At 38.4% G+C, this 24,688-nt stretch overlaps 2 protein-coding genes across 5 annotated transcripts in view; one reads left to right on the top strand and one right to left on the bottom strand.

Moving 5' to 3' along the window:
• Positions 1-1,485: 1,485 nt before the first annotated feature.
• On the bottom strand, positions 1,486-3,295 carry LOC306666466 (etoposide-induced protein 2.4 homolog). 2 transcript variants are annotated; one of them, XM_079148596.1, is made up of 2 exons: positions 2,452-3,295; positions 1,486-2,339 (listed from the first exon to the last, which is right to left on the bottom strand). In XM_079148596.1, exons 1-2 carry the CDS (start codon positions 3,122-3,124, stop codon positions 2,224-2,226), a joined length of 789 nt encoding a protein of 262 aa, XP_079004722.1. In that variant the 5' UTR covers positions 3,125-3,295; the 3' UTR covers positions 1,486-2,223. The 2 variants fall into 2 exon arrangements, with proteins under 2 accessions (XP_079004722.1, XP_079004721.1); XM_079148595.1 differs by having other exon boundaries at positions 1,486-3,295.
• A 7,094-nt stretch (positions 3,296-10,389) lies between these two features.
• ATP6V1H (ATPase H+ transporting V1 subunit H) overlaps positions 10,390-24,688 on the top strand; it is a 117,441-nt gene continuing 103,142 nt past the window's right edge. For 2 of the 3 annotated variants that reach the window (XM_079136751.1, XM_079136749.1), the window contains exons 1-4: positions 10,390-10,666; positions 12,015-12,162; positions 17,488-17,590; positions 21,406-21,495. In XM_079136751.1, the coding sequence (XP_078992877.1) occupies positions 12,050-12,162; positions 17,488-17,590; positions 21,406-21,495 (306 nt within the window). In that variant the 5' untranslated portion in view covers positions 10,390-10,666; positions 12,015-12,049. Of the gene's footprint in view, positions 10,667-10,724; positions 10,848-12,014; positions 12,163-17,487; positions 17,591-21,405; positions 21,496-24,688 lie in introns of those variants that run through there. The other variant, XM_079136750.1, reaches the window with a different exon arrangement.

The raw sequence follows: 24,688 nt of genomic DNA, 5'->3' as shown, positions 1-24,688 counted from the left end.
CTCGTATTATTGTGTTGTGGTTTATTTGATTTCTGGAATTAAGAAGGATTTGTTTAACGTACATGGATTAGCCAATGCTCGGGGTGTAGATATTTATGATTGTTATGTCTTGCTGATTTATGCTTCCCTTAAGCAGTATGAAATGTCCTTCTTTATCCCTTCTGACTAGTTTTGGCTTGAAGTCCACATTATCTGAAATGAGGATGGATACTCCAGCTTTTTTGCTGTGTCCGTGTGCGTGGTATGTTTTTTCCCATCCTTTCACCTTTAGTCTATACGTATTTCTTTCTATGAGATGAGTCTCTTGTAGACAGCATATTGTTGGATATTTCTTTTTTATCCAATCTGCCAGTCTATGCCTTTTGATTGATGAGTTCAGGCCATTAACATTCAGGGTTATTATTGTGATATGATTTGTATTCCCAGTCATTTGACTCATTTTTGTTTTTTGATGTGATTTGGTTTCCCCTTTATTTGGCTACTCCTTTAGGCTAGTTCCACCCATTGCTGATTTGCACCGTTGTTTTTCATCTCTTCCTCATGGAATATTTTGCTGAGAATGTTCTGTATTGCTGGCTTTCTTTTTGTAAATTCCTTTAGCTTCTGTTTATTATGAAGGATCTTATTTCGTCGTCAAATCTGAAAGTAAGTTTTGCTGGGTATAAGATTCTTGGTTGGCATCCGTTTTCTTTCAGGGCTTGGTAAATGTTGTTCCAGGCCCTTCTAGCTTTTAGGGTCTGGATTGAAAAATCTGCTGATATTCTTATTTGTTTCCCCCTGAATGTAATTTGATTATTTTCTCTCACGGCCTTTAAAATTCTGTCTTTATTTTGTATGTTAGGTATTTTCATAATAATGTGCCTTGGTGTGGGTCTGTTGTAATTTTGTATATTTGGAGTCCTATAAGCCTCTTGTACTTGGTTTTACATTTCATTCTTCAGATTTGGGAAATTTTCTGATATTATTTCATTGAATAGATTGTTCATTCCTTTGGTTTGTTTCTCTAAGCCTTCCTCAATCCGAATAATTCTTAAATTTGTCCTCTTCACGATATCCCATAATTCTTTTTTTTTTTTTTTTTTTTGGGAAACCAGCTCACATTTAATTGTGACATTTTAAAATTATACAAATATTTTGACCACTACCCTCCCAGCCCATATTTAGTCTCTTAAAATGACAGGAAAACATCACTGATCACAGGTTTAATGGGTTTAATAAGTTTACCCCTTTAGTTCCTATTTGCAGCACCCAATATTCCTTTGAAATACCAGTCAGACCTGGCAGTGACCAAGAGTAAATTTCCACCCTCCAGAGTTGAAAAGTTCAGTTTCTCTGACAATTTTGTGTTACAGTGGCACTTGTCCAGAACTGGTACCTCCCCATAGCTGGGGAGCTTTAAATGTACCAGTGAAAAAAGCTTTTTCCCCTTCAAGGGGAAGAAAAAAAAATGACTCCTCAAAACCCAGTCAACCTGGCTGTGAAGTCTTTCATTCTGTCCCATCTCTTCAGGCTCTTTTTTTTTTTTTTTTTTCTTTTTTTCTCCTTTTTCTTTTACATTTTTGCAGTAAAGCAAGAGAGACCAAAACCTAACCTGAGATACAAGAAACAAGACAGTGATGGCTATAAAGGGAATAAACAAGGAGCAACTGAGATACTCCTTTACCTCCCACATCCAATGTATGTGCTTCACAGAAAAACAACAAAAATAACAAATCCACAAAATACAACAGCTAGAATTACAAAACCCATTCATCCAAGGGTGCTAGAAGGCAGGAAGGAGAGGTGGGAGGGTAACTGGCACAGGGAGAAAAACAAAGTATTCAAATCAGTCCAGGCACAGGGGCTGGTAAATGCTAGAAAATAGCTGCAGAAAAACCTGTGGTCCTTTCAGACTCACGGTGGTATTAAAAATCCATACTGGTGTCAGAAAGATTCTGCCTTACATGCACCAGAGACAAAAACTCCAATTCCTCAAAGAGAAGGGAATACACAGAGGGCCCTTGGCAGAGTGGGTCCTGCCTTCTCTAGCCAGGGTAGGACAAAGAGAGGAGCTTCCACAGCCTCCTTCCAATCCACCCATCCCCTTTAGATGGCAGGCAGCTCAGTGGCCTGCAGCAGCCTTCAGTTTGGCAGGAGATGGATGTGGTGAAGGGAATTTCTCTGCAGAGGCTGAGCTGCTCAGGGCAGACTGCAGGTAGACCGTCTTGTGGAAGAGTCTGTTGCTTAAGAATACCACCAAGGAGAACAGGCGCAACTGGAAAAGGTATGCTTTTCCAGGGGTCTTTGCTTCATTAGCACTGATGATGAATAAAGGAAAGAGGATAGAGAAGAGGCAGCCACTGATAATGTATGAGGACTGCATTGCTGTGAGGAAAGCCAAGGGCAAACCAAATCCAAAGTAGTAAGGCCAATTCCTTTCTATGTTTGACAATCGCTGGTGCATTTCAATTCCTTTATTGAACCAACGATATTCAAAGCAGTATAATGAGTAGAGAAGAGACATATGCAGCAAACTGACCAGCTGACCAACAAGATGGATGGGAAAGAGACTCACAAACATCCCCTGGATAAGAAAAAGAGCCTGCAGCAAAAGGTTGAAGAGCATGTCGGCAATTATCTTGCTGACACTAGGGAATGGATGAGGCTTCCTCCCTGATACCTCAAATGCTAGGTCAGCAATATCTTGAAACCAAATGGCATTCACAACTTTGCTAAGCACAAACAGGGGAAGCACCCAAAGAGCACTGAAAATTGATGTGAGGAAGAATTCCAGCCATGACCAAACATCTCCATGTAGTGATGGATCACCAATAATTCGGGCTGTTACTGACTGAAGCACAGGAATAAACACACGATAAAACAGGAGGAGACTGAACCAGAACACTCCACCATTCCAAGCACAGCACTGGAAAATTCTACTAACAATACATGGCTCACTCTCTTGCTTCCGCTCTATACTCTGGGCTCTCCTCTGTGCCAGGACCCTACTTGCCCTTCTTCGCCGTTGTTCCTCTCTCTTCTGCTGGATTCGAGCATCTAGCTTTGAAATGGTACAAATACCCCAGATGGAGTCTTTGATTCCCCTGCCAAGGTCCTGGAGAAAGGTTTTGACACTGTCAGCCATCTCCTCACCACCCAGACTGTCAACTACACAGAAGAGAGAAAAGCACCCCAAAATCTCTCATCATGAAGGACCAGCAGCTCCCTAGCCCACCGCGGGCCGTCTGGACCCCTCCGCGCCCGGCTGCCCGCTCCACCGGGGCGCTCCCAGGGACGGGGCCGCTGCGCCTGCACTGGGCATCACGATATCCCATAATTCTTGTAGATTCTGTTCATGATTTCTTACCATCTTTTCTGTTTAGTCAACTTTGTTTTCAAGATTAAATATTTTGTCTTCAATGTCTGAGGTTCTGTCTTGCAGGTGTTCTATCCTATTGGTTATGCTTTCTATGGAGTTTTTAACTTGGTTTATTGTTTCCTTCATTTCAAGGATTTCTGTTTGGTTTTTATTCAACATCTCTAACTATTGAAATGATCTCTTTCTTCCCGTATTTGCTCCTTTAACTGTTGATTCGTGCGATCATTTAATGCCTGCATTTGCCCTTTCATCTCCTCGTTTGCTTCCCTGATTGTTTTTATTTTGTACATTCTGATCTTCCTTTCTGACATTTCTTCTGCAGTGCTGTCATTGGGTTTTATTGATATAGTATCTAGGTTTGTGTGGGACATTTTCTTCCCTTGTTTTCTCATATTGGTCAGATGTCAGTGGGACTTTGTGATATTGCAGAATTCTTCTATTGGCTTCTATTTTCCCTGTTGATTTCCAGTGTATCACCTTCCTGCCTTCAGTACCCTGAAGTCTTAGAGTAACTTGATAATGCAGTGCTTCCAAGGAATGCTGCCCCTAGTCCTCTACTGGTTCCAGGGCTTGGAGCTGGCTCTGTGTAGAAAGGCTCTCACTGGGCGGTCTGCTCCGAGAAGCTAGCCTGGAAAAGCGCCTCCCGCCAGAGGGGGCCGGGCTATGGGCTGCTTGGGGAAGTCTCTGTCTGCCCTGTCCTGATCCCTGAAGCAACCTGCGGGCAGGAACTCGCCGCCCTGGTTCAGGGAATTGAAGCTTGGTTCTGTGCAGAAAGGCTCTCACTAGGGGGCTGCTCCGAGATGCTGGAGAATCTGGCCCTGTGGGAGGAGCCTACTGCTGGAGTGCACAGGGCCACCTGGGGAGGACTCTAGCTGCTCTGCCCTACTCTAATAAGCCACTCGAATCCGGGCCTGCGCTAGGGCAGTGCTTCACCGGGTGGGGGAGACTCACCCTGAGGCTCTATTTTAGTCTGAGTCTCTCAATGACTCCCCTTCTTGAATCCTGGGTTCTGGAGCGACTGGAGATGCAGTCACCCTCTAGTCCACCATCTTGGATCGCCCCGAAATTTGGCCTTTTCATGATATCCCATAATTCCCGTAGATTCTGCTCATGATTTCTTACCATCTTCTCTGTTTGGTCAACTTTGTTTTAAAGATTAAATATTTTGTCTTCAATGTCTGAGGTTCTGTCTTCCAGGTCTTCTATCCTATTGGTTATGCTTTCTATGGAGTTTTTAACTTGGTTTATTGTTTCCTTCATTTCAAGGATTTCTGTTTGGTTTTTTTTTCAGTATCTCTAACTCTTTATTGAAATGATCTCTTGCTTCCCGTATTTGCTCTTTTACCTGTTAATTGGTGTGATCATTTGATGCCTGCATTTGCTCTTTCATCTCCTCGTGTGCTTCCCTGATTGTTTTAATTATGTACATTCTGAACTCCCTTTCTGGCATTTCTTCTGTTGTGCTATCATTTGGTTTTATTGATATAGTATCTAGGTTTGTTTGGGACATTTGCTTCCCTTGTTTTCTCATGTTGGTCAGATATCAGTGGGACTCTGAGATATTGCAGATTTCCTCTATTGGCTCATAGTGTCCTTGTAGATTTCCAGTGTATCACCTCCCAGCCTTCAGTAGCCTGAAGTCTTGCAGGAACTTGATAATGCAGTGCTTCTGAAGAAAGCTGCCCCTAGCCCGCTACTGGTTCCAGGCCTTGGACCTGGCTCTGTGCAGAAAGGCTCTCACTGGGCTGTCTGCTTCTTCGTGAAGCTGGCTGTGGAAGGATCCTGCTGCCAGAGGGAGCAGGGTTACTTGGAAAAGTCTCTGGCTGCCCTGCCATGGTCCCAGAGGCTGCCTGCGGCCAGAGCTCATCACTGGCTCCGGGAAGGAGCCTGCCACTGGAGAGAACAGTGCTGCCTGGGGAAGACTCTAGCTGCCCTGCCCTGCTCTGAGAAGCCACCCCTGTCCGGGCCTGCCACCTGGGCCAAGCTTCACCCAGTGGGGGAGACTCACCCCATGGCTCTATGTTAGTCCGAGTCTCTCAATGCCTCCCCTTCTTGAATCCTGGGTTCTGGAGCAACAGGAGATGCAGTCACCCTCTAGTCCACCTCTTGGATCACCCCATCAAGAAATTTTTTAATCCAGTGAAAACAATATTAAAAAATGAAGACAAAGATGTTTTCAGACACAAAGAACTGCAACAGATTTTAATGTTAAGAAATGTTAAATGAAGTCCTTTATTCAGAAGGAAAATGAAAACCAAGGCCCCAAATCTAGACATACAACAAGAAGAAATAACACTGAAAATAGTAACTATTGAGGATAAATATAAAGACTTTAAACATTGCTTAATTCTCCTTGAAAGACTGTTTCAAGCAAAAATAATAGTAAAGGGATTGGGACATAGCTCAGTTGTAGAGTGCATGCCTAGTAATGTGCTAGGTCCTGGTTTTGATCCCCAGCCCTGAAAAAATAAAAAAAGGAAAAGAAAACAGAATTTAAATGGAGGAAAAAAATCTATGAAACCAAAAGCTGATTCTTTGGGATATATAAAATTGATAAACCTCTAGTTAAAATGATCTTTTTACAAAAGGCACTACCAATTACCAATATAAGGAATGAGAGGTAAATGTAATACTAATTTTATAGATATCGAATGAATAATAGGGAATGTTATGAATAATTTTATATTAATAAACGATGCAACTTAGATGAAATGGAAAATTTCCTCAAAAGATGCAAACTATCAATGTTCACTTAAAAATAAACATATTACCTGAATAGGGTAATTTTAGTAAATAACCTTTCCATGAAGAAAACTTCAGGCCTGGGTGACTTTACTGGTGAATTCTGTCTTCATTTTTTAACTGTTAAAAGTAATACATGCTGATTAGGGGCTGGGGATATAGCTCAGTTGGTAGAGTGCTTGCCTTGCAAGCTCGAGGCCCTGGGTTCAATCCCCAGCACCACACACACACACACACACACACACACACACACACGCACACACACACACACACGCACACAAAAGTAATACATGCTGATTTAAACACATGAAATTATCCAGAGCATTTAAAGTAAAAGGTAAAAATCCCTGGCCAGGTACAGTGATACATGCCTATAATCCCAGTGACTTGGAAGGCTGAGGCAGGAGGATCACAAGTTCCAGACCAGCCTCAGCAACTTAGTGAGGCCGTAAGCAACTTAGTAATACCCTGTCTGAAAATAAAAACTAAAAAAGGGCTGGGGATGTGATTCCATGATTAAGTGCCCTGGGTTTGATCACTGGGAAAAAAGTGAAAGTCCACATATCACCTCCCACTCCTTAGAGTTACCCATTTTGAGAAACACTTCTATTTGTGTCATTATAGTTTTTTTTTTTTTTTTTTTTTTTTTAGCAGTACTAGGGATCGAACTCAGGGCCTTGTACTTGCAAGGCAAGTGCTCTACCAGCTGAGCTATCTCCCCAGCCCTCATCATTATAGATTTTTATAGTGGTATGTACACATAAACACACTATATAAATATTCAGTTTAGCAACAAAATATATTATTCTATACATATTACTTGAGTATGCTTTTCTCATTTAACATAGCATAAATGTCTGTCAGAACTCAAGTTTTATCTAAATGTTTTTAATATTTTAGTGTATGACATTGTATTACTTTCTCTATTCATTTATCAATGGACTAAAATTTTGTTGTGTTAGGGACTGAATTTTGTGTCCCACTCTTCTCCAAATTCATATGTTGAAATTCTAACCCCCAATATGAGTGTATTCAAAAATATGGTCCTTATAGAGATATTTAAGGTTAAATGAGGTGACAAGAGTAGAGCCCTAAACCAATAGGATTACTGTTCTTATATGAAGACACAGTAGAGAGTTTGCTTTCTCTCTTCATCATGTAGGATACAGAGAGAAAGTGGTTATCTACAAACAAGCAGGTTGGCTCTTACTAGCAACTAAGTGACCAGCACCTTAATCTTGGAATTCCAACTTAAGAACTGTGAGAAGTAAATTTGTTGGTTAAGCCCTCTGGTCTACGGTATTTCATTATGACAGCCCAGGCTTACTAACACATATTATTTTCTGTTTTTGTTTTGCTATTATAAGAAACATTACACTGAAAACCCTTGTCCATTCATCTTTGTGCACTCTTGCTAACAGTTTTGTAGGAGAGATTTCTAGAAGTTTGCTGGATTATGGTGTGTGCATATTTAACTTTAGGGTATATACTCATACTACTTCTTTCTGGCAGTGCAGAGTTTTGCTTTCAGATGCTCCATAAGGATGCCATTCTATAATAGTAAGGCCATGTCCCCACTACAGTCTGGAATCTGCCTTCATATGTAGAGTGACAGATTAGTGAACAGAGAGCCATTCACCTGTTTTTCCATAGGATCACTACTGATATTTTTAGCCAGAAAATACCCTCTGATGTTGATCTCTACCATTTATTATCCTTGGTGTCTGGGCATCAAGTACCAGCAGCACTCCCTCTTAGATAACCCCTAAAGTCTCACAGTTTCAAATTTCTACAGTTTCAAAGACACTTTCACACTCCCAGAACCTTGGAAATATGTATCAAGCTTAAAATATTAGAGTTAAAATCCAGGTGCAGTGGTGCATGCCTGCAATTCTAGCTACTAGGGATGCCTAGGCAGGAGGATCATAAATTTGAGGCCAGCCTGGGCAATTTAGCAAGACTGTTTCAAAATGAAAACAAAAACAATAACAGACTGGGGATGTAGCTCTGAGATTGAGCGCTTGCCTAGCATGTGTAAGGCCCTGGGTTCAATCCTACTACCACCACCATGCCTGCCACCGCCCCGCCCTGCCCCCCCACCCCAAAAGTTACAGCCTCTGACCTATAGGTTTATATCTGTAACCTTTAGATTCTAATTCTAGTGATTTCTTGGTAAGCAAATAATTCATTAATTTAGGCTATAGTTTTGCTTCAAATTGAGCTCAATTGGGTTAGGGATGTATTTCAGATGAAGAACATGTGCTTAGAATCCTTGAGGCCCTGGGTTCAATCCTCAGCACAGGTGGGGGTTGGGGAAAACTCAATCCAAATGATCAGTCTTCTGAAAAAGAATAAAGCAATATCTATGTATCCACAACTAATTTTTCTTCTTTTTTTCCCACATTTTAATTGGTGCATTACAGTTGTACATACTGATGGGATTTGTTGTTACATATTCATATATGCACACAAAATAAAAATATAATTTGGCTGATTCCTCTTTTTTGTGGGGGGTACTGGGGATTGAATTCAGGAGTTTTCTATTTCTAAACTACATCCTCTGATATTTTTATTTATTTTATTTTGGGACAGGGTCTTACTAAATTGCTCAGGCTGACCTTGATCCTCCTGCTTAGCTTCCGGAGTAGCTGGGATTACTGGCGTGTGCCACTGCACCCTGAATCACATTTTAGAAAAGGTAACATTTTACCCATTGGCTACAATTCTTTTTAAAATTTTACTTAAAAGAAAAAGAAAAAAAAACATAAATCAGAAGGCAGCAATTGGAATTGAAGTGTTTTAAAGTCCTTATACTGTTCAGTAATGTCTAATTTCTATGACATTAACATTTGCCTTTTGAAAATGTTTTTACAAATATATGAAAATGTTTTGAAATATATGGACCCTGGGTGGTCTGGATAAATCTACCAGATTTTCTTCTTTGTGCTCCATGAACAATACTATATATTAAATAAAGTACAAGTGTTCATATATACACACACACACACACATATATACACAAATATACTTATATATGTGTATATATAAATTTTACTTTAGAAAAATGACAGACATATAATATTAGGGTCACTTTCTATCTTTACACAACCATGTATGTTACTGTGTAATCATTCCTTCTAATTTGTGATAGTCAAAATAATGGTCATCTAAAAATGTCCATGTACTGAACCTGTGGAAATCTTAAGTGGCAAAAGGGACTAAAGTTGCAGATGTGAAAAGGTTAAAGACCTAGAGATATGCAGAGTGAATTTGGATTATCCAGGTGAAACCAGTATAATTAGCAGAGTTCATAAAAATGGAGAACCCTTTCCAGCTGTGGTCAGAAAAAGACAGAAGTGATGCTGCTGACTTTAAAGATGGAGAAGTGGGTCTTGAGGCAAGGAATGCAGGTAGCCCGTACAAATTTGAGAAGGCAGGCCAATAGTTCTCTAGAGCCTCCAGAAGGATCTCAGCCCTGCCAAAAGCTTGATGGACTGATGAGACTCATTTGGGCCTTCTGACCTACCCAATAGTAAGATAATAAATTTATGCTGGTTTAATACTATTTTATAAATTTACTATGTTTCTTTTTTAACTTACAATATTGGTTTTTGTTTTTTTAAAACTTGACCTCATTATTTTCAGTAGAAACGTATTGGTTATATTTATTATTCACTTCCAGTGCTTTTAGCCAAAACATGCTGTTAAATATGTATTATCAGTGTAGTATCATTTTGTCTTAAGACAAAGAGGGGTGGCCGCGGCCGTACAAAAGGAAAACCTGGGTTTAAGAGAGAGCTGGCAGATAAAATATGGGAAGCTGAGTTAAATCTGAATTTTAAATAAAAAAAGAATAACTTTTCATTATAATTGCAATTATTGTACGGAACATATATTATTTGCTAGATCTGCAACCCTAGGTCAAGACGACTTTTGTGATTCACTTCTCAGTCTCAGTTTTATATTTAAAATCGGAATAAGAATGCCTGCTTCATTGACTTTTTAAACCCCAAAGAAAACCGAACTATTGAAAGGCATTAAATCACTCTTTTCAAAAGAATGACAGTTAAGTTTTGGCCTCATTCGCTATTTCCGACCGGGGTCCTGTGCTGCCCGCGGCGGGACGCTGGTTTGGGGGCGCGAGTCCGGGTCAGGTTCTGCTCACAGCAGTCTGGAGCTGGGTGCTCCCGGGGCGGACGTCGTGGTCACACCCAGCACGACCCTCCTCAGAGCAACGCCCCTCCTCCGGCTGTTTTGGACTTTCCCGGCTTCCGCCTTCCGCGGCGGTCACGTGAACCAGTCACGGTTCACGTGAGCCGCGCTGCTGTCATTCTGCGGCAGCTTGGGCTTCCTTCTACCTGTGCCCCCTCAACGTCTCCTTGGTGCCGGAATCCCTTCACTTTTCCTGCCCCGGAGTCTCTAGTTGTCGTTCAAGCCCCGGGAACCGGCAGGAGCGCCAACTTGGCCCCGACTCGGCGCCCCAGACTGGCTGCGGCCCCGACACCCCGGCCGCCGCACCCTTCTCGTCTTCATTGGGTGCGTTGTGGAGTCCCCAGGATTCAAGAGGTAAGGCACCTGCCCCGATGAGACTACAACTGCGGTTTCCCCAGCTTCCTTGGTGCGCGCTGGTCCCTTACCGCCGGGCCCCACCTGTCCTCCAGCCTGAGGTTGCCAGATTTCTTTCCTTCCAGGCCTCAGGTTTGCGGAAAGGCACAGCCTTCCCCTCATTGGGAAGGAACGTTGAAAGGTGGGCAGGGGAGTGAAGGGCGGTGGATAAAAAGAATATTTTCTCCAGGATTGGGCCATGCCCCCAGCCTGCTGGAGGTGCTCGTGGTTCAGGGACCTAGATAACAGTCTTGAGGCACCCGAGCCACCCCAGGAAAGGCCTTTGGGGCCGGGCCTGGTAGGTTCCAGAGTTCCAGCCTGGCCCGGGTTGAGCCTGTTTTTAACCAAGTCCCCGGCAGCCTGAACTGCACTTGCTTGTTTAGGCAGCAAATCCTCAGATACAGAGGTTAAATTTCAAACTGACTAAGGTCATTAGGAACTCGGAATAGAATTTCTGATATGATTTTAGCTTCTTTGTGGCCATGACCAATAACTTATATTTTGCGAATGGGAACTTATATTTTGTGTCGTGATAAAATCAGGCATAAGCTATTATCTGTTAACTTTTATTAGGCATGAGAATTATGTAAAATGTTTATTATTGTAGGTTCTTGTTATGAACACAGGCACTCGTTGGTTGTATATAAATTGTAATAGGTATTTGATCCAAAAATTTCTCCCAATATTGATTTTGGAAATATTATGAATTTTGGTGCTTGAAAGCACTGTCTTCTGAGAAATTACCTTACCACTTTGTATATTTTAATTGGAATGAATTTTAGGAAGGTCTTATAATTTTTAATGTGTTACTTCAAAATGATGCTTAGTAATTAGATGCTTAATATAGTAATTGGCCTCATCTGTAACATGCAGATTTATATTATTTCTCTATCAGAAGAGGAAAGTCGAACTCAATTGTATAAATTTAAAATAGTTTCCTTAACCTGCACAAGGCCCTGGGTTCAATCCTCAACCAAAAAAAAAAAAAAAAAAAAAAAAAAATTTCCAAATTTGTATGCCTATTCTATATAGTCATGTTTCTGATGTATCTTAAATGGTCACTTTAAAAATCTCACTGTGATATTAGGACTAACAAATAAAAAACCTTTCCTGGAAAAGAAAAAGCCTGTAGAGAATCCTTTTATGGGACAGCAGACAAGATTTGAAATATAACATTAGTATTTTCAGGCTGAGGATATTTAATTTTGAGTTGAATGCATGGGGATATTAAAGTGATGATGATGATATTAATAGTTATAAATGAAAAATTAATGTCTGGTACTGTTTTTACTTTGCATCTAAACTGAAGATCTGTTAAAAAGCATTCAAGATCATAAAATTTAGATGACCAAAATGGACATTCGAGGTGCTGTGGATGCTGCTGTCCCAACCAACATTATTGCAGCCAAGGCTGCAGAAGTTCGAGCCAATAAAGTAAACTGGCAGTCCTATCTTCAGTAAGTACTATGAATCATGGATAATCATGTGCTTTTGCATCAGAGTTTTTCATGGTCATGCTTCTATGAGAGAAATGCTGGAAAAATACTAGTAAATGTGGAAGAAACTTTTCCTCAGAATAACTAGTTGTTTCAGGGAGACAGCAAAGTATGGTGGAAACAGCTTGAGACTAGTGGGAAATAGTTAATAGTTAATAGTGCTTTTGTTCTCCTATGTCTGGGAAGAAGCACTTTTTGAATGAGTGGGAAACATGGGAGGAATGTTCATGGGCTGTGGAGGGAGGAAGAAGGGGAGGAGGGCCTAAACACATCATGTGAGCCCAGTATACCCTGGTGATCAGAGTGTTGGCAGATGATTGCCAGATAGTTCTTATAATACGAATCATGAATATTTTGAGTTTCAAGAGCTGGGTTTTCAAAATTCATTTTGGTTCTCTCTGTTGGTTTGGTGTCTGTCTAATCACTTAACTGCTCTTAGCTTCAATACAGTAAATGTGAAATGAAATCCATAGCCTTCAGGCCTGTTGCTATATGTATAACAGTGAAATATTAAGGAAATTCAGTTCAGATTTGCATCACTTATAAAAACTAACTGAAGAATCTGTAGCTTTTATGTAGCACTTTGTTTTGTTGTAGGAGGGATATATAGTATACAAAAATGATCATTTTATGTGTGTTAATTTAATCACTCATCAAACATTTATTGACCACATTTTGATTCATTTTTCTAGCCTTTGTAGCTGTAAAAAGATATAGAATGCCGTCCCCTAAGGAACTTATACTACACGAGCAGATCATTTTAATTTAGTGTGTTAACTATGTTAATAGAAAAATGCCCAGGGTCTATTTGGTACAAAGAAAAAGGATAGCTAATCATACCTTCAGGAATTTTTCCTGAAGGGCATGGTCTCTGAACTGAGTTTTGAAGAATGAATGGCATTTAGCCATGTGACATAAAAGGGCAATCTTTCAAGTAGACCACACATCATGAGCAAAGGCAAGGAAGCAAAAATGGCACACTAGGTGACAATCATTCATGTTTTGGAAGCAGGCAGTGGGGAGAGCTGACGCTGAGGGGCAGCCAGGGCCCATTTTGAAGGTCCTGGATACATGGGTAACCTTAGAAGGGGTTTGGACTTAATCCTGTCAGTCAGTGCTTTTTCAGGGTAATGTGTAAGCTGTGGAGCCCATGGTTGATTTTGAGGTCTAATAAGGAATCTCAGCATGTAAAGTAAGTGAAAATTGTAGGTGAATGGAGTTGGGAACATGTTCCTCAGAGCCACCTTTTTAAGACCATTCACCATCTTACTAGAATTTAAGGAGCACAGTTTTAAAATCATTGCTGTAGCTATTGAAGTTCTTAGCTGGGAGTTAAATGATGAGATTTGTCTCTTGGTTGGATGGCTTTACCAAGGGTGGATTTGTGGGTAACAAACCTAAGCCAGGGAGAGGTGATAGCAGTAGTTAAGGTTGTGAGGATGGGTGGAATTGGATATATTTGAGAAAATCTTGGTGATTGATTTGATGTGTGGGGTGAAAGAGGTCTAGGATGACTTCTAGATTATCACTTTAAGGAGCTGGATTATGGTGGGACAACTGACTGAAGGACTGGAGGAGGAAGAGGAATTTAAAAGTGTTCTTTGATTTGCATTTCTCTGTAGTTACTTAAATTCCTTGTGAAATTAGGATTCTGAGCTGTTTTCTAATACTTTTGTCCAGAAGGACAGGAAGTTTTGTGTTTATGAAGACTGAATTTGTTTATAACCTAAATAGAATAATATTGTTGATCAGATAGTACTAGCAGGCTGATAGAACTTTCTCTAGTATTGGCATTTGGAATGTTTTTAGTGACACAGAGCTCTTAACTTGCCTGTTTTTCTTGTTCTTGTTCCATGGCCTCTGTACTACATACATTACTTTTTCTTTGCCTTTATTCTGTTGTCCATTCACAGGTTTCTTTTATAAAACCCTTCTGTTCTATATGTCTGTATGCAAATATTCACCAAATGTTAACTGTGTGCCTGTTGATGTGCGGATACTAGAGGGTGTGGAATATGCTTTTCCCCAAAGACCATACAGATTGTTAGGGGCAGAATATTGCATCTATAATCAATGAATTTTGTATCACATATGCTGACATAATAAAAGCTATGGATGAGTTTTTCAGTGTCAAAAGGCCAATATGCTCTTGTTTTTCACAAATTAATGTTATAAAAATACAGTGTTTAGAAATGTATTTATATATTTTTTATTTTTTAATTTGTTCTAATTATATATGACAGTAGAATGCATTTTCACACATTGTACACAAATGGAGCACAACTTCTTCTTCCTCTGGCTGAGCGTAGTACAGAGTCACACTGGTAGTGTAATCATATGTGTATATAGGGTAATAATGTCCATCTCATTCCATCTTCCCATCCTTCCCATCTCCACATCCCCTCCCCTCCCTTCACTCCCCTCTGCATAATCCAGAGTTTCTTCACCCCTGCTCCTCCCCATTATGGATTAGCATCTGCTTATCAGAGAAATCATTTGGCCTTTGGTTTTTTGGGGTTTGGCTTATTTCATTTAGCATGATATTCTCCAGTTCCATCAATTTACCTGCAAAATGCCATAATTTCATTCTTCTTTAAGACTGAGTAATATTCCATTATGTATATGTACCACATTTTCTTTATCCATTCATCTGTTGAAGGCCATCTAGGATGGTTCCATAGTTTAGCTATTGTGAATTGAGCTGCTATAAACTGATGTGACTGCGTCACTGTAGTATGCTGATTTTAAGTTCATTGGGTATAGACTGAGGAGTGGGATACTGGGTCAAATGGTGGTTCCATTCCAAGTTTTCTGAGGAATCTCTATACTGCTTTCCATAGTTGTTGTACCAATTTGCAGTTCTACCAGCAATGTATGAGTGTATATTTTTCCCGACATCATCGCCAACACTTACTGTTGCTTGTATTCTTGATAATTGCCATTCTGACAGAAGTGAGATGAAATCTTACAGTAGTTTTGATTTGCATTTCTCTAATTGCTAGAGATGTGAACATTTTTTCATATGTTTGTTGATTGATTGTATTTCTGTGAATTATCTGTTCAGTTCCTTAGCCCATTTATTGATTGGGTTATTGATTTTTTTGGTGTTAAGTTTTTTGAATTCTTTATATATCCTGGAGATTAGTGCTCTATCCGAAGTGCAGACGGTAAAGGTTTTCTTCCGTTCTGTAGGCTATCTCTTCACATTCTTGATTGTTTCCTTTGCTGAGAAGAAGCTTTTTAGTTTGATTCCATCCCACATATTGATTCTTGATTTTACTTCTTATACTTTAGGAGTCTGGTTGAGGAAGTCAGTTCTAAGCCTACATGGGTGGAAATTTGGCCCTACTTTTTCTTCTATTAAGTACAGAGCAGAAATGTATTTATATTTGATTGAATTTTTTTGTAATAGCACAGAAATGAGTGGATGTGACTGTATTCTACTCAAACTGAAATCCAGTAAAACTGTATCTTGAGGATACAAGCATCATAATACACCTCCCTTCCTCTTTAGTTTAAAGTCCAATGAGGAAACACACCTTTAAACAAATAATGAATTGTGGCATGGAGAAATATATTGTGCGTGTGTAAAACAAGGAAGAACTAGGAGCATTGGGGAAGTTTTTATACAACACATGAAAATACTCATAGAAGTTTTCACCCTGAGGAGCTGGGGGTTGCAGTGAAGGGAGCTTCAGGCAGGGAGCTGAGGCTTGGAAGAATTTGCAGGGCTTGTAGAGCTTCCAGTAGTTTGTTGTGAGTCCCTCCAGACTCCTTCGAACCGGAGTCTTACAGAGACTCTGCTGACGTGTATTTTAGAAGGGTCTGGAAGTAAAGATTAAGATGGGAAGATGGCACAGTGGTGCATGCCTATAATCCTAGTCACTCATAGGCCTTGCAAAGCAGGAGGATCATAAGTTCAGCGCCAGCCTCAGCAACATAGTGAAGCCCTAAGCTACGTAGTGAGACACCGTCTCAAAAAATAAAAAGGGCTGAGGATGTGGCTCAGTAGTTAAGCGCTCCTGGGTTCAGTCCCTGGTACCACACACACGCACATAAAAGATTAGGATGAGGGTATTGTTGACTGTGACAAGTTTGAGTCCTTGATGAGTGGAGAAGTTGAGAGGTTAAGCCAGATTTGCAATAGAAATTGACAGATTCAGTGGTGATGATGCTGAATCTGTGAAAATTGAGAAGGAAGAGGGGCTCTATTGGTTTGAATCTCCCTGAAAGAAATAGCTTGATTGAGCCTTGGGGAGAAATCTTGAAGAACAAAAAGCCAGAGATGAAGGGACCCCTCAGGAGCAGGGAGGAAAACAGAATCATGTAGATTACTATGTGAAGTATCAAGATCAGAATGGAAAGGTTATTTTTCAGAGAGGAGGATGACCTATTCTGAATATATAGGGAAAAATATGCTGAAGGAAATGATTGGAGAAATTTACTGTGAAGTGACTTTGGTTGTGATTAATTGAACAGCCAATTAAATGATTTGGCATAGGAGGGGAATAAAGGGTGAGACTTTGGCTAATGCTAAGAGGTGACTTTAGTGAGTGCATACTGTGGGCCATCTTGTGTGAATTACTTAATTTCATCCTCAGTTTTTCCCATTTTGTAGATAAATTAACTCAAGTTCCACAGATATCACATCATCACTAAATAAAAGTTAGACCTTAACTTTGAAGTCTGATGGCAGAGGTTGTATGTCAATCCTATTGTCAAAAGAAAACTATTAAAACAAATTTAAAGATCTTAATTGACATTTCTTGTGATTCTAGAATCACACTTCACTCCATAAAACAGAATATGTGTTCTGATGGTCTGAGCAGAAGAGTTTGGTTTTGTTAGACAAAGGCTGAAGAAAGAAGAAATAGAGGACAAAAACCAAATGGTCATTTAAAGTTACATTCTTTGTAAGGTGGGAACAGAGAACCATAACAATAGGAAAATACTGGTTAATAATCAGGTTACTTTTTGGGTAAAGATTAAACAGGGTGAACTTCATTATCATACCTGGTAAAACTGTTTCATTTAGGAAATTTGGCGGTTCTCTCTCCTGATTTCTCAAGGTCAAATAACAGCTTAGTTTCAGTTTGGTGATGTGGGTCTTTAGTATGAGTGACTCTATTTTGATTTTTAGTTTGTTGGGGCCCAGTGCATTGTCCGACTATAATGTTTATTAAATAATACAAAGGAAAGAGGAGGAGGTCTAGAAATTTCTCCATCATTTGCTCATAGTGACCGTTCAACTCTTATTGAACAAAACATCTTACTCTTATTTTCTAGGGGGCAGATGATTTCTGCTGAAGATTGTGAATTTATTCAAAGATTTGAAATGAAAAGAAGTCCTGAAGAGAAGCAAGAAATGCTTCAAACAGAAGGCAGCCAGGTGATCTATCTATATATGTATATTTTGCTATGAGCACTTACTTCTCCATGCCATTAAAAAATTCTAGAAAGGGATGGAGGTTCAGATCAGTGGTAGAATGCTTGCAGGCCGTGGATTCAATCCTCAGCACCCACTCCTCCAAAAAAAATCCTAGAAAAAAATCTAAATGACTGTGATATTGCATTGTAGGTATGCACCATAATTTTTTCTGTGTGTGTGTGCAGTGCTGGGGATGTAACCCAGAGCTTTGTGTTTACCAAGTATATATTCTACTGAGCTACACCTCTGGCCCTGCACTATAATTTAATTAAAAATTCTTTTACTGGAAAACACTTAAGTCATTTCAGGTTTTCTCGTTAATTATGAAAAAAGTCATATTGAGTATGTTTATGCCTCCATTCTTTTCTGTTCTTGTGTACCTTCTTAGAATACATTTCTAGAGGAGAAGCTACTATTTCAAAGCATCCAAAGTTTTAAAATTAGTTTATTGTTTTTAAAGATTTTTTTCTGGTTTGAATTGCCTAAAATAATTAAAAATTGTCTACTGTGTAGGTTAAAAGTGATCTCTTATTACTTTGATTACATGGGATTATATTTTTTCTCTTTGATTTGTTCAGTTTTTATATCTATTTTGAACTTTTGGGGGTTCTTTTTATTTTAATCTATAAGATTTTGGTTCTTTTAATTTTATGCCTTGTTTGGGGTGTTGAGGATTGAACTTGCCTGCACATTCAACCATGCGTTCTACCACTGAGCTATTCCCCTAGCTCCTCATACAGTCCTTTAACATAGAAAATCTATTAACATTTGCCATCTATACAGCAAAAGTTTTTTTTTTTTTTTTTTTTTTTTGGTACCAGGGATTGAACCCAGGGGCGCTTAATCACTGAACCATGTCTCCAGCCCTTCTTGTATTTTATTTAGAGACAAGGTGTTGCTGAGTTACTGAGGGCCTCACTAAGTTGCTGAGGTTGGCTTTGAACTCATGATCCTCCTGCCTCAGCCTCCCAAGCTGCTGGGATTACAGGTGTGGGCCACTGCACTTGGTGCAAAAGTGTTTTTTAATATATTGTTTATCTTTGGAGTTTTTCATATACAATAATTTAAAATGTTTATATAATTACATATATGTTGACATTTTGCTGCCTTTTTTTTTTTTAATGTGGTGCTGGGATTGGAACCTAGGGCCTTGCGTATATTGGGAAAGCTCTCTTCATCCTTATATCTTTTATAAAAAGGCAGATCTTGCTAAATTGCCTAGGTTGGCCTTGAATTTGTGATCTTCCTGCCTCAGCAGGAGGGACTATAGCTGCATGCCTCCACACTTAGTTTTACCTTATTTTGTGATACATGTTTGTTGTAGAAAAATAAGAAAATATTATAATACAATAAGAATAAAATAAGCATTATTATTCTGCCCGATAGTCCTGTTCAAGGTGGACCTGTGTTAACACTTTCAACTATCTCTCTAAACATTTTTTATGCATATATAACCTACATACTTACTTAAAAAATGGGATGATATATGTACATGGTTTTGTTCTTTGCATTTAACTGCATATCTCCTCTCCCCATACCTGGAGCAATTTAACTGTGGCTTTTAAAAATAATTTTGTAGTTTTCCATTTAATGAATGAACCATATTCTAAACCAGTACCCTACATAATTTAGTTACTTCCATTTTTTTCTCTAAGAAATCTTGAGATGAACATTCTTACTTCCTCATTATAAGTTCTAGAAATGTGATTGTTGATCAAACAATTTGAACATTTATGCGAGTTTTGATATACATTATAAAGATGTCCTTTTGATAGGTTATACCAATTTGTAAGGCCTGCTAGCAGTGTACAAGCATGCCGAAGATGTTTCAACACCTGTTCTGGGTCTAACCATTCATTCTCATATTTTGGGCATTTCAATTTTCATCCTAAAACAGTATCTTAGTATAATAATGTCAAACATTTAAAAATATTTTTTGGTCTTTTATATCTCCATAGTGACTGCTTCTATATATTCTTTATTTACTTTTCTGTAAAAATTTTATACCTTTCTTATTGATTTGTCAGATTCCTTCATGTGTTAAACGTACCAGCTCTATGCCATATTTTCTGAATCATTTGTTGAATTTTAAACTTGGTTTATGGGGCTCTTTGCCATATTGAGGTTTCAATTGTGTAAGCAAATCGGTTCCCTCCTTTCCATTGTGATGCTTGCTATTGGTGTCATCCTATGCAAAACTTCCTCATGCCAAGCACATATGCATTGAAAGGAACATCTCATTCAGTGTTTATTCAACACACTCATATTGAGTCCCTATCATGTACTCAGTAAGACTGGGGAAATGGTGTTAATAAGGTAAAACTCTTTAGTTAAGTAAACAAGTTCTTTCTTAATTGCTGTCTCCAGTGTAATGAACCCTTTCTGGGTTGTTGCCAGGAAATAAACATCTGATTTGATTTTTTAAAAAAGGCAGAATTATATTGGGGAAAACAAAAGTTGTAACAAAAGTGTCACGGACAACTTATATTGTTTTGTTAAAAGAAGTGAAAGTGTTTCCATTTTAATCTGTTGACTAAAAATTTCAGTTCTTTATTGCTCTTTCTAAATGATTTGTAGATTATTATAGGCATATTTTATAATCTTCAAAATTCCCCTGTTCAGTGGTTAATAGACTGTCTTTCCAAGGAAGATGACTGATAGATACAGGATGAATTCTGGAATGAATATAATTTTGATAAAGTATATATATTTTTCCTACAGCATAGGATTTATTGCATGCTATTTGTTATATTGGAGATTTATTGAATGCATGAATACAGAATGAAACATATTTCAATTTATATATCCTTTGGGTACAAAAGATTTTTTGAAGTATGAATCCAAACCTATTTCTGAATGGTGTTGCATTCATAAAGTCATAACTTTGGGGTGATTTAAAGGACTTTAAGAAATAACTTTGTGCCCTATTTGTTTTATACACTGAGTTTAGAACCTAGACCCCAAATAAGATGCACTTCTATCGCTGATCAGATTTTCTGATATAGGACCCTGGGTGGTTGAAGGAGCCCCAAATACTACTTGGTGTGATTCTTATAGTGATCTCCGGAAAATTAATAGATAATCTATTGTTGGCTTCAATTTTTATTGAATTCTGGAGAGATCGTTATGTACTTTATATGTTGTAGAATGGAAACGGATCAAGGCCTTCTCATTACAATCTGGAGTACTCTTGTTCCAGTTTTCTACTTCTCAGTAAGCCCAAAAAGTAAAGAATGAAAGATTCAAATCTACGTACAAATTTTAATTGTCTGTATTACTATGCTGTCTTGTGTAATCTAGAATTGATCATGGCTAGGTATGTCTATTTAACAGTAGTAAACATTTTGAAGTTTGTCAGTAGAAATGGTAAAGAAATCTGCTAGGTGCAATAGTGCATACCTGTAATTCCAGCTATTTGAGGGGCAGAGGCAAGAGAATTACAAGTTGAGGCAGCCTGGGCATCTTAGACCCTGTCTCAAAATAAAGTAAAAAGAGCTGGGGATGTAGCTCAGTGAAAGAGCATTTGCATACATGTGTGAGGTCTTGGGTTCAGTACCCAATACAACAAAAACAAAACAACACAAAACTGATGCAAGTCATAGTAAGGTCCTCCCATACTTCAACAATATTTGTAAAAGGTGTACATTTTCTATAATTCTGTTAGCTAATAGAATTTATATTCTGTTTTTGAAAGAGAAATGTTTAACTGAAGTTCCATTAAAATGGTATATTTGCAAATGAAAACAATAATTAACATTAATTTCATTTTTTCCTAGTGTGCTAAAACTTTTATAAATCTGATGACTCATATCTCCAAAGAACAGACAGTGCAGTACATACTAACTATGGTTGATGATATGTTGCAGGTAGGTATTCTCTTTTCTTAATACCTTTGGTGACTTCATCTTTTTGTTTACTTCACAGTAATAACATTTCTGTAAGATTTCACTTATCACATTGGTAGTGCTAAAGATGGAAGTATTCACACATAAACTATTTTTTGTTTTTCAGAATATCAAGTGACCCATATGTAGCATACATATGTTGTTGAGATACCTCAGAGTTTTGCATTGAATACCAAAAAAGTCTGATGAATCACATGAGGCTTTCTGGATATTTCATGTACTAAAGATGACATGGCTTTGCTTTTTCAGTCAGTGAATTTTGATGCCTATATGTTCTAGGCCAATGCTAGGCACAGGGGATTCTGCACTTTTGTTCCTTAAAGCAGTAAAGAAAACTTTACTGCTTTAGTTGCCCCTGAATGCAGAGGGCCCTATTTATTATTTTGTATTTTATACCAGAGTATAATCTGTACTTAGATTATTGGTTTGTAGAGCAGGTCTTATGAGTCAGGCTCTCTAGCTGTTGAGTCCAGTGCCTGTCTGCAAGTCTCAAGAGATTTGAAGAAAGGTGTCAGTCGTAGGGAATTTAAGGAGTGTTGCTCTGTTTAGAAGAAGGAAAAAAAGTACCCATAGCATGCTATTTGACTTGCACTGTGACCATTGTTCGATACAAAAGTTAGAAAGAATGGAGCTATCTACCCATCCTGGTAGAAAGGTAGTGACTTTATAATGTAAAGAAGGATTAATGGCAATCCTGGGCTGTTCTGGCCTGTCTGATGATAATCCCAGGCTCTTTTAAAACTTTTTCCTTTAAAACAGTAAAGAAAAACAAGAATAGAGACTGTGATAGCTCAGTTGATAGAGCATCAAAAAAGCAGAAATTTTATTGTCTGCATTGCTTACCGTGGTTATTGTGTGGGACTGCATCTGGAATGAGGGAGTTGGCTTACAGCCTGTGTTTTATATATGTTTGTACACATAAAATATCGATAGAATAAAAACTACCAATCACCGATAACTCCCAGTTCATTTTCAGCTCAACACCATAGGATTCATTGTAACTCTCTTGTGATAGTGACATTTTAAGATCCTCTTCTCATTGTATGTACTCATTTGTTATCCCCATAAAACACAGAAAGTAGTTGTTTGTCAGTACTTATGACAGTGAAGCACAGCTTTTTACCTGGAGTTTTTTTATTTGTGGGTCTTTGTCTTTTAAACTGAGGGTGTGTAGTCAGAGTGTAACAGTGGTCCACTTTGCCTTTTGAATTATAGCTCTGAGGCTTTTTTTCCTTTTCTTCTTCTCTCTCTCCCTAACCTTGGATTAGGGAACAAGATTACTTGAGTAATCTGTGCTCCACAGAAAGGAGAAATCTGCCTGAGGATCTAGGAAGTGACTATCTCCTAAATTAACAAGTGAATGTTAACACACCATCAGGGCGCCCTGGGACCCCCCTCAGGGCACACCTGGAATGTAACCCTTGAAGAGTTCCTTTAAAACCCCCTTGCCATGTATCCCATTTGTTTACAATAAAAATAAAAAACAAAAAACAAAAAAACAAGAAAACCCTATCCCTCCTTATGTTCTCTGTGTTTCTCCTTTGCAAGCAAAGCAATAAAACTTCTTTTTCCTTTTTCTCAAAACCATGTCCTTATTATCGAATTGGCATTGGGGACAAGGACCAAACTTTCTTTTTGGCAACAAGAGTATTGTGTTCAGGTTTCTTTCAAACAGGTTATGATATTTTTCTTGAGCTACTGTTAGAATAATTTGTTTCCATTGGCATTCTACTTTAGTTTTTTCCTTTTATCCTTATGTATTTTTATTTTTTTATTGAGTGTGTAAAACATTGACATGCTTCCAGAAAGTAAAAACTATACAGGAAGTTATTCTGAGAGAAATATTGGTAGTCTTACTCCATCCCTTGCACCCCATTCCTGCCTATTTTTTATAAGTGATCAATATCATTGATGTCTGGTTTATTCTTGTTGTTTTTCTTTTTGCAATAATGGGCAGGCAGATACATGTATATATTTTTTGTTATACAGAAATATTGGATGTAGTCTTTTGTTTTTTGCTTCTTTCACTTAACAAAATATCATTGCCTATTTGTTCACAGTTCTAATTCATACATAGGGAACTAATCATTATGAGTTCATGGAGATCCCCCCTATTCTGTTTTTGATAACCACATAGTACCCCAATAGTGAATGTAACATAGTTCATAAGATCAGTCCCCTAGGTAATGGCATCATGGTTGCCATTAATCAAAAATAATGATGCAAAGAGTAATCTTGCCATTAATCAAAAATGATGCAAAGAGTAATCTTAACGTACAAGTGTATTTTCTTTTCTTTTTCTTTTTTTTTAAATACGGAACGCTTCATGAATTTGCGTGTCATCCTTGCGCAGGGGCCATGCTAATCTCTGTATCGTTCCAATTTTAGTATATGTGCTGCCGAAGCGAGCACTACAAGTGTATTTTCAAATGATTGGGAGCATACTTCATGGTAAATGATTTTTTTTTTTTTTCTCTGCTGGGTATTGAACCCAGGGCCTTGTGCTTGTAAGGCAAGCACTCTGAACTGAGCTATATCCCCAGCCATGGTAAATTCTTATGGTAAATTGAATTGCTAGTTAAAAGGGGACTCCATATATAATTCTGCATTCCCTTTGCCAGTGGAGGTCATTATTAGGCTGTCACATTTTTTTGTCAATTCCAGTAGTATCTGAAATTGAACATCTTCCCTTCTTAAAGGCACTTTTATATTTGTCCCTCGCCTCCCTGAATAATTTCGTCTATTTTATCTATTTAGTTTTTCTGTGAGGGTTTAGATCTTCCTGCCCTGTTTTTAAGAACATTGTACATATGAACTTTTAACAAATATATGAGCTGATATATCTGTAATACATTAGCATGGATATTTTCCCCCAGTTTGTCATTTAACTTTTAACTTTGCTTATGGTACTTTTTGCATTATGAAAAATTTTTATTTTTATGATGAATCTGTCAAAAATTTTTAAAATCTGGATTTCGAGTCCTAATAAAAAACTTTTCCTTATACCTAAATTATACAGGAATTCATTCATGTCTTCTAGTACTTCCATAGTTTCATTGTTTACATTTACATATTTCATTCATTTAAAGTTGATTCTTGTGTGTTTTGTAAGCAAATATCTAAAATTTGTTTTCCAAATGGCCCGTCAGTTGTC

The sequence above is a fragment of the Sciurus vulgaris genome, assembly GCF_902686455.1.
Source record: "Sciurus vulgaris genome assembly, chromosome: 1".
Lineage (NCBI taxonomy): Eukaryota > Metazoa > Chordata > Mammalia > Rodentia > Sciuridae > Sciurus > Sciurus vulgaris.
Note: the sequence above shows the minus strand (reverse complement) of the source record. Positions and strands in the feature narration are given on the sequence as shown.

Coding starts and splice junctions, on each gene's coding strand:
- LOC306666466 (XM_079148595.1), bottom strand. CDS start 3,124: ATGGCTGACAGTGTCAAAACCTTTCTCCAGGACCTTGGCAGGGGAATC.